Raw genomic sequence first — 15296 nt, forward strand, 5'->3', positions numbered from 1 at the left:
GATGGGGCTGGAGAGATAGGACAACAGGTAAGGCCTTTACTCTGTACATGGCCAATCCAAGTTCAATCCCTGATACCATCTATGGTCTCCCAATACCCACCAGGAGTGAGCCTTGAGCCCCATGCACAGAGTGACAAATGAGCCCTAAGCATCTCAAGAAGTGACCCCTGTGGGGTTGGAGTGATAGTACAGCGGGTAGGGCATTTGCCTTGCACGCGGCCAACCAGCATCCCGTATGGTCTCCCGAGCACCGCCAGGAATGATTCCTGAGTGCAAAGCTAGGAGTAACCCCTGAGCATTGCTGGGTGTGACCCAAAAAGCAAAAAAAAAAAAAAGAAGAAGTGACCCCTGAGCTCAGAGCTAGGAGTCAGCTCTGAGCACAGAGCCTATAATGATCCCTGCGCACAGATCCAGGAATAAACACAGAACCAGGAGTCATCCCCAAGTACAGAGCCAGGAGTCATCCCTGAGCACTGAGCCAGGAGTCATCCCTGAGCACAGCCAGGAGTGATCTTGAGCACTGAGCTATGAGTAATTCCTGACTACCACTGGGGGTGGCTCAAAAACAAACCAAAAAACTCTTATTGGACCAGGAGAGATAGTCCAGAGTTTAAGGTGCTTGCCTTCTGTGTGGCTGACCCTGGGTTGATCTCCAACATCACAAGGTACCCTAAGTACCACCAGGAGTGAGCCCTGAACATTGCCAGTTGTGGCCCACAAACCAAAAACAAGCCAGGCAAAAAAAAAAAACCCTTTAAGACCCATCTGAGGTTTGACCCACGTTTTCTTCAGTGTGTTTTGTAGTTCTCGTCACACAGCTTCTCTTGCTGAATCATGTTCCATATCTGGACAGACCTGTCTGTCATCTGTCACCTCTCAAAGGGCATCTTGGTTGCATCCATTATTTGATGATCCATGGTGAATCCTGCAGATGTTTTTTTTTAATTATTATTATTATTATTTTGATTTTGGGTCACACCCAGCGATGCACAGGGGTTACTCCTGGCTGTGCATTCAGGAATTACTCCTGGCAGTGCTTGGGAGACCATATGGGATGTCGGAGATCGAACCCAGGTTGACCGCATGCAAGGCAAACGTCTACCCCGCTGTACTATCGCTCCCGTCCCTGCAGATGTTTCTATGCAGTTTTGCCAGGACTCAGAGTTTCATTCCTTTGGGTGAAGTCCAAGGATGTGGATTGCTGCTAGATGGGAGAGGTTCACTTTTGTAAGCACCCCCCACACACCCATGGTCCCCTTCTTCCCATGGGCTGTTGTCAGTGTCTTTATTGGGGCAGGTATGGGAGTGCTGCTGGCAATGGGAGGGCTTGTGCACATCTCTGTGTGTGCGGGGACACACACACACACACACACACACACACACACACAGAGTTTTCTGAAAAGTTATTTAAATGTTTTCCTGTTTGTGACTTGTCAGGCTGCTAGCAGGTGGGTTGCTATACGTGTGCTGAAGTCTGGGGATGTCCCCAAAGTTCCCCAGCCATTGTCCCCGCATCATGTGACCAACAAGTGTGACTGTGTCAACTGTTCTGGCCGAGAAGGGGGAAGAATTGCCGAGACCACAGGGGCCCACAGTGAAGGAGGAGAGATGGGGGGTGAGGGGGTAAATAGGGGGATGGGGCAAGCTGTGAAGGCGGTGATTCTGGCCCAGCAGGTGGTGAGGCCAAGCCAGGAAGTCAGGTTGGAGATGCAGACAATGCAGGTCCCAGAAGAGTGGGAGCCCTGCAGGGGCCCATCCTCAGGCCTTTAGCCCAGCTCCCAGTTAATTTCCAGAGTGTGTACAGAGCTGTCCCTGCAGCCCCCAGCCCCTGGACACCTGCCTCCCTGCTGCTGGGCTATCGGTGCTGCCCAACCTCTGGGTGGGACTCAGCGACTCTCCTGACCCTCTACGGCCAGTTTCATGGCAAAGCTGAACATATGAACCTCCACTAGGACTCAAGTCTATAGTTGGTGTTTGTGGTGACTTGATCCCAACAATAGTCTCCCCCTGCCAACCTGCCAACCTTAGATGCATCCCACCCTCCTCACTGCCAGCAGAATAGGGTCTGCTCAAGAATAGGGTCTGAGGCCAGAGAGAAGGGCTGGGCTGGGAATGGCTCCAAAGACCAGACCACACGGAGCCACTGGATGTAGCCAGTGGCTCTGAGCACCACTGGCAGAACGGCCCCTCAAAAAGGTGAATGGACTGAGGAGACAACTGTCATTCCTATTCACAGTAGAAGACCTTCCACATTCATAACTGCTCAGGCCCAGAGAGGCTCCACAGCCCCCAGACTAGCCACTCAAAGAAAATAAGTGTGAAATGGTGAATGGTCATGGAGCTGTGAGTATGCTGCCACAGACTGGAGACAGGATCCAGAGCTACCAGGACCCCTCAAACCACCCATACCAGGAGGCAGGACCCACAGGACCCCTGCACCAGCTGCTCTCCTGAGAGAACCACACACAGAAGACGAGTGAGAACTAAAAAAAATATTTCATTTCATTCTGAATAAAAAACATAACAGACAGAACGTTTGGGAACCCTGAAAACAATGTCATCTCTACAGCAAAATTTCACAGAAATCATCGCAGAGTACCCAACCCCACACAGTGTAGGGGTGGGAGTGCGCCCAACCCCACCAAGAAGCGGCTCCTCCCAGCCGGTCTGGTGGTGGGGACAGAGATGCAGGTATGGTGGTGGCCATCCTGGTGGGGAGCCCACTACAATAGAGGGCCACCAAAGGGTCCTCTATCTTCAGGGCCCCTGGGTGTGTGGGCCCTTGCGGCTGTGCGCCCCCCACATGCCCCGCTTGGAGTGAAAGTGATGGTAGAAGTGCCGTAGCCGTAGCCGTTCCACCTCCAGGCCCGCCTGCAGTACCCTGGGGAACAAGAGGGCAGGGGAGGGGCTAAGTGGGAAGAGAACCCTGGGAAACAGGATCAGAGCAGAGTGGGGGGCAGGGGCCTGAGTGGGAGAAGGGGATCCGGGCTGCAGAAGATTGAGTTCTATCTCAGTTTATGGGACCCAGGAGCCAAGGGACAGCCTTTTTGGCGTGGAGGTACCAGGAAGATCACCACTCAGAGGACCATGGGAGATGCTATTAGGAGAGAATAACCCCTTTGGGGACCCTGTTCAAAAGGACTTGCCCCATTCCTGGAGGGCATGTGTATTTACCTGTCCAGGAGTTCCCAGTCCTCACCACCCCACTGGTCCCGAAACTCCTCTGTATTCATGCCCCCAACACGGTCCAGATCTGATTTGTAGATCCCGAAGAGGCCAAAACCGTTCACCTCCCAGTAACCTGGGGTAGGGTGGGGTGGGGGTGGGAGACACCTCAGACATGGTCCCTGACCTCAGAGAGGGTGTGCAGGATCTGTGCTGGGTCCCACCAGGAATAGGTACTGGGCATTACCGTGTGGGTCCTGTGGCGAGCTCCCACAGCCAAGGCGCATGACAACGGGAGCGAAGGCCAGCTTGCCTTCCACGCAGTGCTTGCGGATGCAGTCCAGGATGTTGGAGGGGAAGTGGATGTGCAGGTCACAGAGGAAGACGATGCTGCTGGCGTCCTGGAGGCCCCAAGGTCTGAGTCCTGCCCTCTCCTCCTGCACTGCTCCTCCCTTGGCCCGCCCCCGCCCCCGCACTCGCCCTCACCTCCACCGCATCCACACCAGCTTGTAGCCCGGCAGAACGCTCAAAGTTCCCGGATCGCCGAAGGTACTGGTACCTGGGGTGGGCAAGGCAGTCAGGGCAGTCAGCCCTGCAGACAAGGACAGGGCACCACCTTTCCCTGGGAGGAGAGTGGCTCAGTCCCTCGGGCTGGGGTGGGCTTGCGGTTACCTGGGTAGCCGCGCGGCCTTCAGGGCCCGCTCCACGTCCATGTCCTCGCTCTCAAAGTCTACCAGGATGACGCTGAAGCGAGCGTCCCTGGTGCGGGCGTGCAAGGCGGCCATGTCCGTCAGGAACTGCACCACCCAGCGTGCTTGGTTCTTCACTGCAGAAGGCGGGGGTGCGGGTGGTGATGAGGCGGCTGCACGCCCGCCCTCGTGGTGCGCTCCACCCCGCCCCCCCCCCCCCCGGTCTTCCCAGCACCCTCGTCCCAGGCGCCGCACACCTGGCACGATGAAATGCACCATCACGTCCTGGCGCCAGACCAGGCGCAGAGGCCTGCAGAGCTCTGGGCGGCCGTCAGGGCGCGCGGAGGCGGCGGGCACCGGCTCTGGGCTCTCCCCATCCTCGTCGTCCACATCCCCTGTGCGCGCTCCCGGCAGGCGCAGGAAGACGTACTCCGACAGGCGCAGGCGGCCACTCCCGCGCTCCTGGAGCTCCAGCTCCAGCAGGAAGCGACTCCCGCGCGCAGAGTCTCTGCGCTTCTCCACGTTCACGATGCGCAGGAGCGTAAAGCGCCTAGAAGATGGGGCCGGGCATCAGTCTTCGGACCTCTCCTCCCACATCCGGCACCCCCAGAAGGCCGGGCCTGGGGCTCCGATCCTGTGCGATGGTGCCCGTCCGTGCTCAGAAGCCTTCAAGGGTTCCCACCGCTGTCCACAGCAGGCTCGCACGTCTCGGATGCTAAGAGGCCACGCACTTGGCCCCCAGCGCCCCAGTCCTCTTCTCTTCCCTTGCGCCTCCTTTCCCCCTTTGCTCCACTACCCCGCCTCCACCTCAGCCTCCCAACGCCACCCGCAAACCCAACCCCGCCTCGCCATGCGCTCCCACTCAGGCCCCCAATGAGCTGCCTCCCCCCTGCAGCGATTCCAGTCTCTCACAGTCCCACCCCAGACTCCGCCTCTCACGGCCCCAACCCCAGACCCGCCTCACACTGCCCCAACCACAGACCCCGCCTCTCACTGTCCCACCCCAGGCTCCGCCTCTCACTGCCCCAACCCCAGACCCCGCCTCTCACTGCCCCACCCCAGGCTCCGCCTCCCACGGCCCCAACCCCAGGCTCCGCCTGCCACAGCCCCAACCCCAGACTCCGCCTCTCAGTGCCCCACCCCAAGCCCCGCCTCAGTGCCCCACCCCAGACCCCGCCTCTCATTGCTTCAACCCAGACGCCGCCTCTCACTGCCCCAACCCCAGACTACGCCATTCACAGTCCCACCCCAGGCTCCGCCTCTCACTGCCCCACCCCAGGCTCCGCCTCTCACAGCCCCACCCAAGGCTCCGCCTCTCACAGCCCCACTCCAGACTCCGCCTCTCACTGCCCCACTCCAGACCCCGCCTCTCACTGCCCCCTCCAGACCCCGCCTCTCACTGCCCCACCCCAGGCTCCGCCTCTCACAGCCCCACCCCAGACCCCGCCTCTCACAGCCCCACCCCAGGCTCCGCCTCTCACAGCCCCACCCCAGACTCCGCCTCTCACTGCCCCACTCCAGACCCCGCCTCTCACTGCCCCACCCCAGGCTCCGCCTCTCACAGCCCCACCCCAGACCCCGCCTCTCACTGCCCCACCCCAGACCCCGCCTCTCACAGCCCCACCTCAGACCCCGCCTCTCACAGCCCCACCCCAGGCTCCGCCTCTCAGTGCCCCACCCCAGACCCCTCCTCTCACAGCCCAACCCCGGACCCAGCCTCTCACAGCCCCACCCCGGACCCAGCCTCTCACAGCCCCACCCCAGGCTCCGCCTCTCACTGCCCCACCCCAGGCTCCACCTCTCACGGTCCCAACCCCAGACTCCGCCTCTCAGTGCCCCACCCCAGACCCCGCCTCTCATTGCTTCAACCCAGACGCCGCCTCTCACTGCCCCAACCCCAGACTACGCCATTCACAGTCCCACCCCAGGCTCCGCCTCTCACGGCCCCAACCCCAGACCCCGCCTCTCACTGCCCCAACCCCAGACCCCGCCTCTCACTGCCCCACCCCAGGCTCCGCCTCTCACTGCCCCACCCCAGGCTCCGCCTCTCACTGCCCCACCCCAGGCTCCGCCTCTCACAGCCCCACCCCAGGCTCCGCCTCTCACTGCCCCACCCCAGACCCCGCCTCTCACTGCCCCACCCCAGGCCCCGCCTCTCACTGCCCCACCCCAGGCCCCGCCTCTCACTGCCCCACCCCAGGCCCCGCCTCTCACTGCCCCACCCCAGGCTCCGCCTCTCGCAGCCTCACCTCACACAGGCCTCATCCCACAACACCCCTCCCCACAGCGCCCACGTGTCCCTGCCTGAGCCTCTGCCCACATTAGTGTGTTCCCTGCCAGCACAGCTCAGAGCCCTGCAGGCCCCTCCCCGCCACGGTCCTGCTGACTGGGGGCGGTCCACGCGCAGCTCTGAAGCCAGACTGGGCCCGGGAAGACTCGGCAGCGTCGCGGAGACCTGCTTCGGGCCACGTCTGGGAGCTCCCAGTCACACTCAGGCCTAGTAAGTGTGGTCAGTGGGGTTCCACCCTGTGGGGACTCGGGGTTGGGCAGCACCCCCAGCGACAGGACAGCTCGGGCCGCCCATCGCATGCCTGCATGCAGGGGCGGGTCGGGGAGGGCCCGGAGCAGCGGTGCAGCTGGTACCCAGGGTGGCGCACGTTGAGCCGCTCCATGTACTGGGCCACCACGTCCACCGCCTCGGCCTCGGGCAGCTGCAGGTTGCCGGACACGTTGCAGCGCAGGTCGTTCCAGTCCGAACGCAGCAGCTCGAAGTCCAGCGCGCCCACGCTGAAGGTGCGCTGCCAGTCGATGGCCTCCTCGCGCCAGCGGCCACGCGCCGGCCCTGGCGCCGCCTCTTCCGCGCTGTCCTCTGCGGCCTCGCCGCCCTCTTCCTCCTCCTCCTCCTCCTCTTCCTCCTCCTCCTCCTCTTCCCCCCCTGGCCGCGACACCTGCGACAGGCTCAGGAAGGAGGTCACGGGCTGCACCTTGGACGAGTTCACGGTGGCCGCAGTGGGCAGCAGGAGGCCGACCCGGTGCTCATGGGGGGTCGGCGCCCGGGACCGGGGCCTGAGCTCCGGGGCCGGGGGGCGGCCAGTCCTGCGTCCTCGGGCCCCTGGTGGGTGTGGAGGTGCACGCAGGGGCACCCGGGGCAGGGGCCTGGGGCGCACGAAGACTCCCGGGAAGGGAGGCCAGGGCGGGCGCGGAGGCGGCGGGGCCTGGGGTCGGACCCGCGTCACGTACACCTTTGGGCTCCGGGGTCGTAGGGGGCGGCCCAGGAGGAGGGGCAGGGGCCGGGGGGCCCAGCTCAGCGCCCTGGAGCGCCGTGGGGCCTGCTCGGCAGGGAGACTGGGGGACGCTGGCGGTGCGGAGGTGGCTCGGGCCTCCACAGGAGCGGCGGGGGCACCGGAAGAGCGGCTGCTCTGCGTGGGCGTCACCTCGGTCTGGTCCACACTGTCCAGCAGGTCGTGCTCGTTCTCGTCTTCCAAGAAGTCTAAGGAGAACAGGTGAGGCCTGCCGTCAGGAAGTGGGCAGTGCTGGGGTGGGAGTATGGAGAGCGGACACTCACCATCTGGGCTGAGGAAGAGGAAAGCCCGGCGCTGCACCTCTTCCTCTTCGTCCTCACCATCTGGCCGGTCCATCTTCATGTATTTATAGAACCCAAACCTGGGGGTGGGGCGGTAGTTAGGGACCCTCAGAAACCCTGCCCTGCACTGCTGCCCCCTGTGCCCACCTTTCCAGGTACAGAGGTGATTCCCGGTAGAAGCACTTGTTGTCAGTCTCCATATGCGTCAGGCGTGTGTGATCGTTGGGGTACACAAAGGACAGGTACACCTGGGGGGAGAGCAGAGGTATGAGTCACCCTTGGCCAAGGGGGGGCGACTGGGCTCTGGGTGAAGCTGGTCACTCACGAACTGCAGCCCCTGGTATCTGGCGATGGGGAAGTCCTTGACCACATAGGTGGGCGCGTAGGCACAGGGCTCCAACACGCTTTCCACACTGGAGGGCTCCACACGGGGGGCTGCAGGAAGGGACTCAGGCTGGCCCCAGTCTCTCAGACCTCTGCAACCCCACCCTCACCCTAAGGGCTCATCCAGTGCCCCACCACCCCTGCGAGCCCCCTCCTCACTGAGGAAGAAGGTGTCTCGGGGGTCTATCCGCAGCATGTCAGCTCTGGGCTCCTCCTGTGGCTGATGCCCTGCCACGTGGCTGGCTGGAGACTGGGGCACGTGGGCCACATGATCCATCTTGAGAGCTGACTCATCTGGGGATAGAAGGAAAGTTGGGGTTCAGACGGTGCCAAGACCCCTCCCGACCCATACCTGAGAGCATCCCAAAGAAACCCTCATCCCAGCCTCCCTGCTCTGGGGCTGCTAAGATGGCACCTGTGTAGAGAGAGAGGTGAGAGGAGCCGATGACCTCGAATTTCAGGCCGGGCAGGAAGGTTCGCCACTGTGGGTGGGTGGACAGCATGGTCAGGAGCTGGGGGGCAAAACACGGGGGCAACCCCTCCCAGGGTGAACTGGAGGTGGTGTTAAAGATGCCCCGCGGAGGGCCAGAGAGATAGTGCAAGGGGGAAGGCGCCTGCCTTCCATCCCTGGCACCCTATAGGGTCCTGAGTCCCGCCAGGAGTGAACTGAGCACTGCTGGGTGTGGCCCCCAACTCAAAAGACAGAGGTCCTAGAAACAGACAGCAGAGATGCAGGGGTCCCTCTAAGAGCTCTGTACTCCCCTGAAAACCTCCTGAGGCTCCTCCCTGCTGAAGGACCTTCTGCCTAGTCCTGTCCACCAGCTCTGCGGCCCTCAGGAACAGCCATGACCCTCTGGTTGTGCCCTCAGTCCCTTTTGGCACCCATAAGATGACCTATTTGCTGCTCGAGCCAGGTGTGCTCATGTGTACACACACACACACACACACACACACACACACACACACAGAGCCAAGATTGTGAGCCAGGACTCCACAAGGCACAGGTGTATACACACACACACACACACACACACACACACACACAGAAAGAGCCAAGAGTGTGAGCTGGAGTGAGAACCCTCCCTCACACTCCCATCCTCAGGGCTAGGATCAGCTCTGCACCCCCAATCTGTCACCTCACCGGCTGACTCTGCATCTTGCTGCATGGGCCCCTCCCTTGCTCGGTCCACCACATCTCCCGTCAGGCTAACACACATCTGTGCAGGGCTGGGACACACAGGTCACACTGAGCTGCTGGGGCATGGCAGGCCGGAGTGTGGCACACGGTGGCTATGTTCTCCCTCTTTTTTGCACCCCCACCTCAGGACTTCCCCCACTCAGGGCTCATGGCCTTCAAGATGCTCCTGAGTCCCACAACAGGCAGAGCAGAGAGAGTCCAGGTGTCTGGGTGCTGCTTGTCCCCAAGGCTGTCCTGTGGGAAGGTGGGGCGTGATAAAGTCTTGGACACTCCTGGGGAGGGCTGGCCACTCACCCCCACTTCCACGTGGTCTGAGCCTCGGTCGTCCTGCTTATGTAGTAGCTCAAAGTAGTACCTCCGGGAGGCCATGAGCCTGGGGACATGGGGATCAGGCAGCAGGTCCCCCCCATGCACATGCCTTCAGGCCCCCAACCCAAAGAGATGGACAGTCACAAGGAACTGGGCCCAGGCTGGACTCTCAAGGAAGGTTTGCAGGTTGGCAGCAGTTGTGGGGGATGCTGGTGTGAGGGGTTAAGGGGTCCTGGTGGGTGGGGTACAGGGTGTGGTGAGGTGGGGGAGGAGGGTGAAGACATGGTACCCATTGCCCCACCCTATGGTTACTCACCGCTTGGGCTTAGACACCTGAGAGCTGAACTTGGTGAACTCCCCAGGAGCTGTCCACTCAGAGCCAGTCTGGGGGTGACAGAGAGGCCATGAGGGCTCAGCCTCCTTAGAAGCTGGAAGGGCCTGTGAGTCGTGCCACAGGAGGCCCAGTGGGAACAGTGCGGTGTGACGGGCTGGGAGGTACCTTGCCTACGAAGGCCAATAGCTGGGCTCCTGCTGGGCTCTCATTTGGGCTCAGCCAGAATTCAGAGTTGTCATCTGAAGCCACAGAGAACTGGACATCTCCTAGGTCATAAGAGAGGGTTCAGGGGGAGTGGGCCCCCTCCCTGCCCCCTTCCCTGCCCCTCCCCGGCACACCTGACCCCACACCATCTCTCGCTGGGTGGATGAAGCCAAAAATGCGGAGTCCGTAGTTCTTCCACTTGGGGGACACGGCCAGCTTCTTCACTGTGGTTCGAGTCTGGGGCAGGGGGCAAGCTTTTCTGTCAAAGCCCACCACCCTGCCTCTCCCTCGTCCTGCCCATCCATGCCCCACCCTCACCCACCCTGCCCAGCCCTGGGCACTCACGTGAGGGAAGAGGGGGAAGTGCAGGTTCCTCCGTAGGTGGCCCACGGCGCCCCCACACCAGTCCTCAAACACATGCAGGTTCACCTGCCCCTTGTACTGAGAAGCAGGAGGCCTTCCCTTCAGTACAGCCCTGGCCAGCTCCCTCCAGACCCATCCCAGCCAAGCCGAGCTCACCTCCTCCTGCCATGGAGGCACGTGCTGGGTGAGGTTCAGGTGTGGGGGCCTTCCAGCCCTCCCGGGAAGGAGCATGTTTGGGTCCTGACCATCAGCCTACAAGAGAAAAGGTCACCGGGATAGTCAAGACTTGGAGTGTGGGGCTCTGCACAGTCCCACAAGGACCCTGGCTTAGGCCTCAGTCCTCCTGCCCAAGCAGGGGCTGGGCCACCTCCGGGCTGATGCATGGGGTACACAGCTGAGAGGGGGTGTGTGCAGGCCAGCTGCATCCACTCTCTCAGGTCAGAGTCCTGAGGTCTCTTGACTTTCTCACCACCTGTTCCTCCTCGAGGCTCTCGCTGGAGTCCTCTGCTCTCTGTGTGGACCGTGCAGCCCGGATGCCCCGGCCCTCTGTCACTCCAGTCAGTTTCTCTCCATCTGTGGGAGATATGTAGGCCATGCTAAGGCTCCGACTTGATTGTTGCCCAGAGGCACTGCCTCTACCAGGAAGCAGGAGGCAAGATGGATAGCCCACTGCCCAGGAAGGCTGCCTACTTCCTGGTCCCTAGTGATTGCCAATAATAGCGATAGTGGGGACCAACTCCCATATGTCCACTCCTGTCCCACTCTCCACTCCTGACCCCAGGCCATCTCCCACAGCCCGCCCACTTCTGACCCCAAGCCACCTCACACAGTACACTCCTGACCCCAGGCCATCTCCCAGAGTCCACTCTGACCCCAAGCCACCTCACACAGTACACTCCTGACCCAGACCACATCCCACTGTCCACTCCTAACTCCAGGCCATCTTCCACAGCCCACTGCTGACCCCCAGACCATATCCCACTGTCCACTCCTAACTCCAGGTCATCCCATAGTCCACTCCTGACCCCCAGACCATATCCCACTGTCCACTCCTAACTCCAGGTCATATCCTATAGTCCACTCCTGACCCCCAGACCATATCCCACTGTCCACTCCTGACCCCAGGACCACCTCCCACAGCTCTCTCCTTATATTCTGAAGCCTGCCTCTGACTCTTGCCTAGGTAGAACCGTCAAGAGTGTACATGCCAGTGTGTGAGTGCATGTACTCCTGCATACATTCAGGTATGTGTGCATACACAGAATCATGTACGTGCCAGTGCATATATAGTGTGTTGGTGCATGTACTTCCATGTACATTAGCATAAGCGAGTACACATACCCACATACATGCTAGTGTGCATACACACAGCACTATGTTTGTGACCAGGCCATGACTCACCCAGCTAAATCTGTGGTGCTGCAGGGTCCCAGACCAGCTGTACACAAGCACACAGTGCACACAGGCACTCATGGGCATGCTATTTGTATGTGCATGCTTATGCACACACCAGTGTGTATGCCTGCACACTCAAGTACACTCCGGTACACATGAGATCACACCCATACACATACGAGTGTGCACATATGTCATGTGTACACATGTGTATGTGCTTGCACATCCATCTGCCATCACCATCAGCGGCTCTGCCTTTAGGAAGGCTTCCAGGACTGCTCTACACCGAGTGATTTGCCTGTCTGCAGACTGCAATAGTATCTGGTGCCTCCTTTACCAGAGGTTAGAGTGCAGGGTCAGAACTGACTGAACCTCTGTTGGGAGAGCTGCATTGCTGCCTGAGGCTTGAGCCTATACAGTGTATTATGTATCTGAGGTCAGGGCACAGCCTGGGCAGGAGCAGCAGGTGCACTGCTGAGGAGGAAGCCCAGAGGAAGACTGTTCCCAGGAGACAGTCCCCCAACACTGTCCCATCTCCAGAGCTGGGAGGGTGGAAAAACCCTAGATGGGAGCAGGTCACCTCTATACCCTCAACACCCTTATATTCCAGGTGAGCAGTGGGCTTGACATCCCACCCTGTCCCAGGAGGTCCCACACCCTAGAACCTGACCCTCTCTTACACCCCAACTCTGTCTTGGATCCCTCCCAGGGACCCTCTGCTCCAAAGACACACCTACACGTGGGTACCTGAAGCCTAGGAGAGAGACACGCAGATGTGGTAGCCTCAGGCCCTTCTCTGCATGAGGGCAGTCATGGGAGGGGAGCTCCTGAGAGGTCCCAGCAGGAGGCCACAGCCTGGCAGGCCATGGCTCACCCAGCTAAATCTGTGGTGCTGCGTGGTCCCAGACAAGCTGGCCACTATCCTGCAGCCCTGGCTCAGTGACCTCCATCCATGTGGCTGCTGGAGCCAGAAAGGAGGTTTCTGCCCCTTCAGTGCCGAGTTTCTGGTCAGATGCCTCTGACCAGACAGTGAGGAGAACCAGCACCAGTCAGTGAGGAGAACCTGGGCATGTTCAGTGGCTCCCCACAGTCCTACTCTGCTGGGCTGGGGCTGGACACAGGGCCCAGGCAACCCTCCCACAATGTGCTACCTGTGGACTGAAACGTCCAGGACATGGAACAGTACCTGTAACTCTGCAGCCCAAAGCAGAGGAACTCTGAGAAGGGGGTTCCCATGTCACCTCAGCTGCTGAGCTAGATTCCCTGCTGCTCAGGAAGTAGTGTGGGGAGGGCGGGCGGCGGTGGCTCAGGGACGGTAAAAGCAGCTGAGTGGTGGTGTCTGGGTTCTGTGTCACTGGGTCATGCTCTAGGATCCTGCCCTAGGATTTATGAAGAGTAGGAGTCCTCTACTTAGGGGAACGTGGGGTGCTGTTTCTAGGAAGTGAGCTATATGGGGGGGTTTCTTGGGGGGGGCAGTGGGATGAGACCAACACTCGTATGAGGGTGCCCATGTTCTTGAAGCAGAAGCAGAGGAGCCGCATGGCAACCTGACCCTCATCCTCAGGACACCCCTTTCCAGATCTGGGTGGGGGGTCCTGCAGAGTCCTGCCTTGAGGTGCTTCCCCAGGGTTCTAACGTTCCCTTCCACCTGGTCACCAGTGCATTTCTGTTCTAGAAATGCTCTTCCCCAGAGGCCAGAGGCTCACCCCTCCAGAGGCTCTCAGGTTCCCCAACTAGAGGGCAGGGCCCACCCCTGGATCTCTCCCACAGGTCTGATGGGGTCTAACAAGCTTGGTGGTTCTTGGTCTGTGGGTGCAGGTGTGTAAAGTGTAGGGTGTAGAGGTGTAGGGTTGGTAGATGCTGGGTATGTGGCTGGAGGGATGTGGGTGCAGAGTCTGGGTATAGGCTGTGTGGGTATAGGGTCTCTTGGTGTAGGATATGTGTATATAGGTTGGGTGGGTGCAGGGTCTATGGGTATAGGGTGTGTGGGTGCAAGATCTGTGGGTATAGGCTGTGCAGATATAGGGTCTGTTGATGTAGGGTGGGTGGGTACAGGGTCTTTGGGTATAGGTTATGTTGATAAAGGTTATGTGGGTGTAGGTTGTGTGGATACAGGGTACATGGGTGCAGGGTCTGTGGGTATAGGGTCTCTGGGTGCAATGTCTGTGGGAATAGGTTGTGTGGGTATGAGGTCTGTTAGGATAAGGTGTGTGGGTGCAGATGTGTGGTTGTAGGGTCTGTGGGTGCAGGGTCTGTGGGTGAGGGCCCATGTTGGTGTAGGGTACGTACACCATGTTGGTGTAGGGTATAGGTGTGTGGATGCAGGATCCACGGGTGTAAGGTGTGTGGGTGCAAGGTCCGTGCCATCCTGCACTCAGGCACTTGATAGCAGTGGGTAGTGCGTGGTGTCTATCTCCATGCGCGCCCCTCCACCCGCTCCACCCCACCCCCAACACACAGGATTGCAGCCCCTTCCAGGAAGCTTCTAGGAAGACCAGCGCTGTATCAGGTCAGCTCCCTGCCCCCTCAAGCCGCCCAAAGCCGGTCCCGTTTCATGGAGGCGAGCAGCAGACGCACAGCTAGGTTTGGCCTCTAGGGCGCTCCAGGAGCAAGCGAGGCCTCGGCCAGAGACCCCCGTGGGCCCTCCAGCTTGGGGGCCGCTCCCGCGGGGGCGCGCGCGTCTGCGCTGACGTCATCTGGTGTGCGGGACTGACCGAAGCGTGCCCCCAGTCCCAGACCGCCCGGCGCGCGCCCCCCCACCCCCCGCCGTACCTCGGCCGTAGCCCAGCCGCTGGCGCAGCGCGCGGCCCTGGCGCACCAGGCTCAGGTGCACGTACGTGAGCCACGCGGCGCAGGTGAGCAGCAGCAGCAGCAGCAGCAGCTTGATCTGTTTGCGGATCTTCTTCACCGGGAACCACGGCATCGCGGCGGGCCCGCCCCGCCCGGCCGCGCTCAGCGCCGCCGCCGCAGACCCCGGCTCCAGCGCGCCCCGCGCCGCGCCCCGCGGCCCCGCATGGCCCTTTGTCCGCCGCCCGTGGCCACACGCGGCGGCGGCGCCCCCAGGCTGCCGGCGGCGGCCGGGGTGGGCGGCCGAGTGGCTCCCGGAGGCGCCCCCGCCCGGCCGCGCCCGGGCGCTGGGGCTCCACGCTCCTGGGGGCCCGCGGCGGGACGCGCGGCATCCACGCTTCGGTGCTACCCACCGTGAAACGGTCCCGGCCGCGGCTCCAGCCAATCGGGACCCCACCAGCACGCGCGGGGCCAATCAGCGGCGGGGGGGCGGGGCCGGAGGTTAGGATGTGCCGTCGCGCATCTCCACGCACCGCGCGCAACCACCTGGGCGCGGGGGCGCGGTCGTGCGCTGGACTCGGAGAGCCGGGAGCGGGGGAGAGGGGACGCGCGGCGGGCTGAGGTGCTGGGACCGAGGAAGGGGGACTGTATGGAGATGCACAGGGATGGGGGCCGCTGTGGAGGGCCAGGAGCCTGGAGAGGGGAGGTGACACCAGGGTTGTCTGAACGGAGACTGCGCGAGGCTACGAGGGTACGGGGACCCCGGTCTGGTCTAGTGGAGACACAGGGAGCGGGGGATGGCCCTGGTCCTGGGTGGAGCCTCTGAGAAGCCAAGGAGAACGGAGAGGGAAAGGACGTTGGGGAGAAACTGCCTGATGAATGGCC

The 15296-nt window shown here is 61.3% G+C and overlaps 1 protein-coding gene across 4 annotated transcripts; it reads right to left on the reverse strand.

The window, feature by feature from the left end:
• Positions 1 to 2477: 2477 nt before the first annotated feature.
• B4GALNT4 (beta-1,4-N-acetyl-galactosaminyltransferase 4) lies at positions 2478 to 14835 on the reverse strand. Of its 4 annotated transcripts, none has more exons than XM_055143163.1 (20): positions 14397 to 14835; positions 10702 to 10802; positions 10386 to 10480; positions 10212 to 10307; positions 10013 to 10103; positions 9828 to 9928; positions 9645 to 9712; positions 9314 to 9392; positions 8237 to 8303; positions 7981 to 8115; positions 7763 to 7872; positions 7585 to 7685; positions 7420 to 7517; positions 6498 to 7344; positions 4112 to 4404; positions 3838 to 3991; positions 3652 to 3724; positions 3413 to 3566; positions 3175 to 3301; positions 2478 to 2881 (listed from the first exon to the last, which is right to left on the reverse strand). In XM_055143163.1, exons 1-20 carry the CDS (start codon positions 14801 to 14803, stop codon positions 2758 to 2760), a joined length of 3321 nt encoding a protein of 1106 aa, XP_054999138.1. In that variant the 5' UTR covers positions 14804 to 14835; the 3' UTR covers positions 2478 to 2757. The 4 variants fall into 4 exon arrangements, with proteins under 4 accessions (XP_054999138.1, XP_054999140.1, XP_054999141.1 ...); XM_055143165.1 differs by having other exon boundaries at positions 8237 to 8333; positions 10386 to 10481; positions 14397 to 14654; XM_055143166.1 differs by having other exon boundaries at positions 10386 to 10481; positions 10699 to 10802; positions 14397 to 14654.
• Between the last annotated feature and the right edge of the window lie 461 nt (positions 14836 to 15296).

This window comes from Sorex araneus, chromosome 6 (genome assembly GCF_027595985.1).
Source record: "Sorex araneus isolate mSorAra2 chromosome 6, mSorAra2.pri, whole genome shotgun sequence".
Classification (NCBI taxonomy): Eukaryota; Metazoa; Chordata; class Mammalia; order Eulipotyphla; family Soricidae; genus Sorex; species Sorex araneus.

Coding starts and splice junctions, on each gene's coding strand:
- B4GALNT4 (XM_055143163.1), bottom strand. CDS start 14,803: ATGCCGCGCGTCCCGCCGCGGGCCCCCAGGAGCGTGGAGCCCCAGCGC. Junction 4,405..6,497: donor CTCAACGTGCGCCACCCTGG/GTACCAGCTGCA, acceptor CCCATCTTCTAG/GCGCTTTACGCTCCTGCGCA. Junction 3,302..3,412: donor CTCGCCACAGGACCCACACG/GTAATGCCCAGT, acceptor ACCCTACCCCAG/GTTACTGGGAGGTGAACGGT.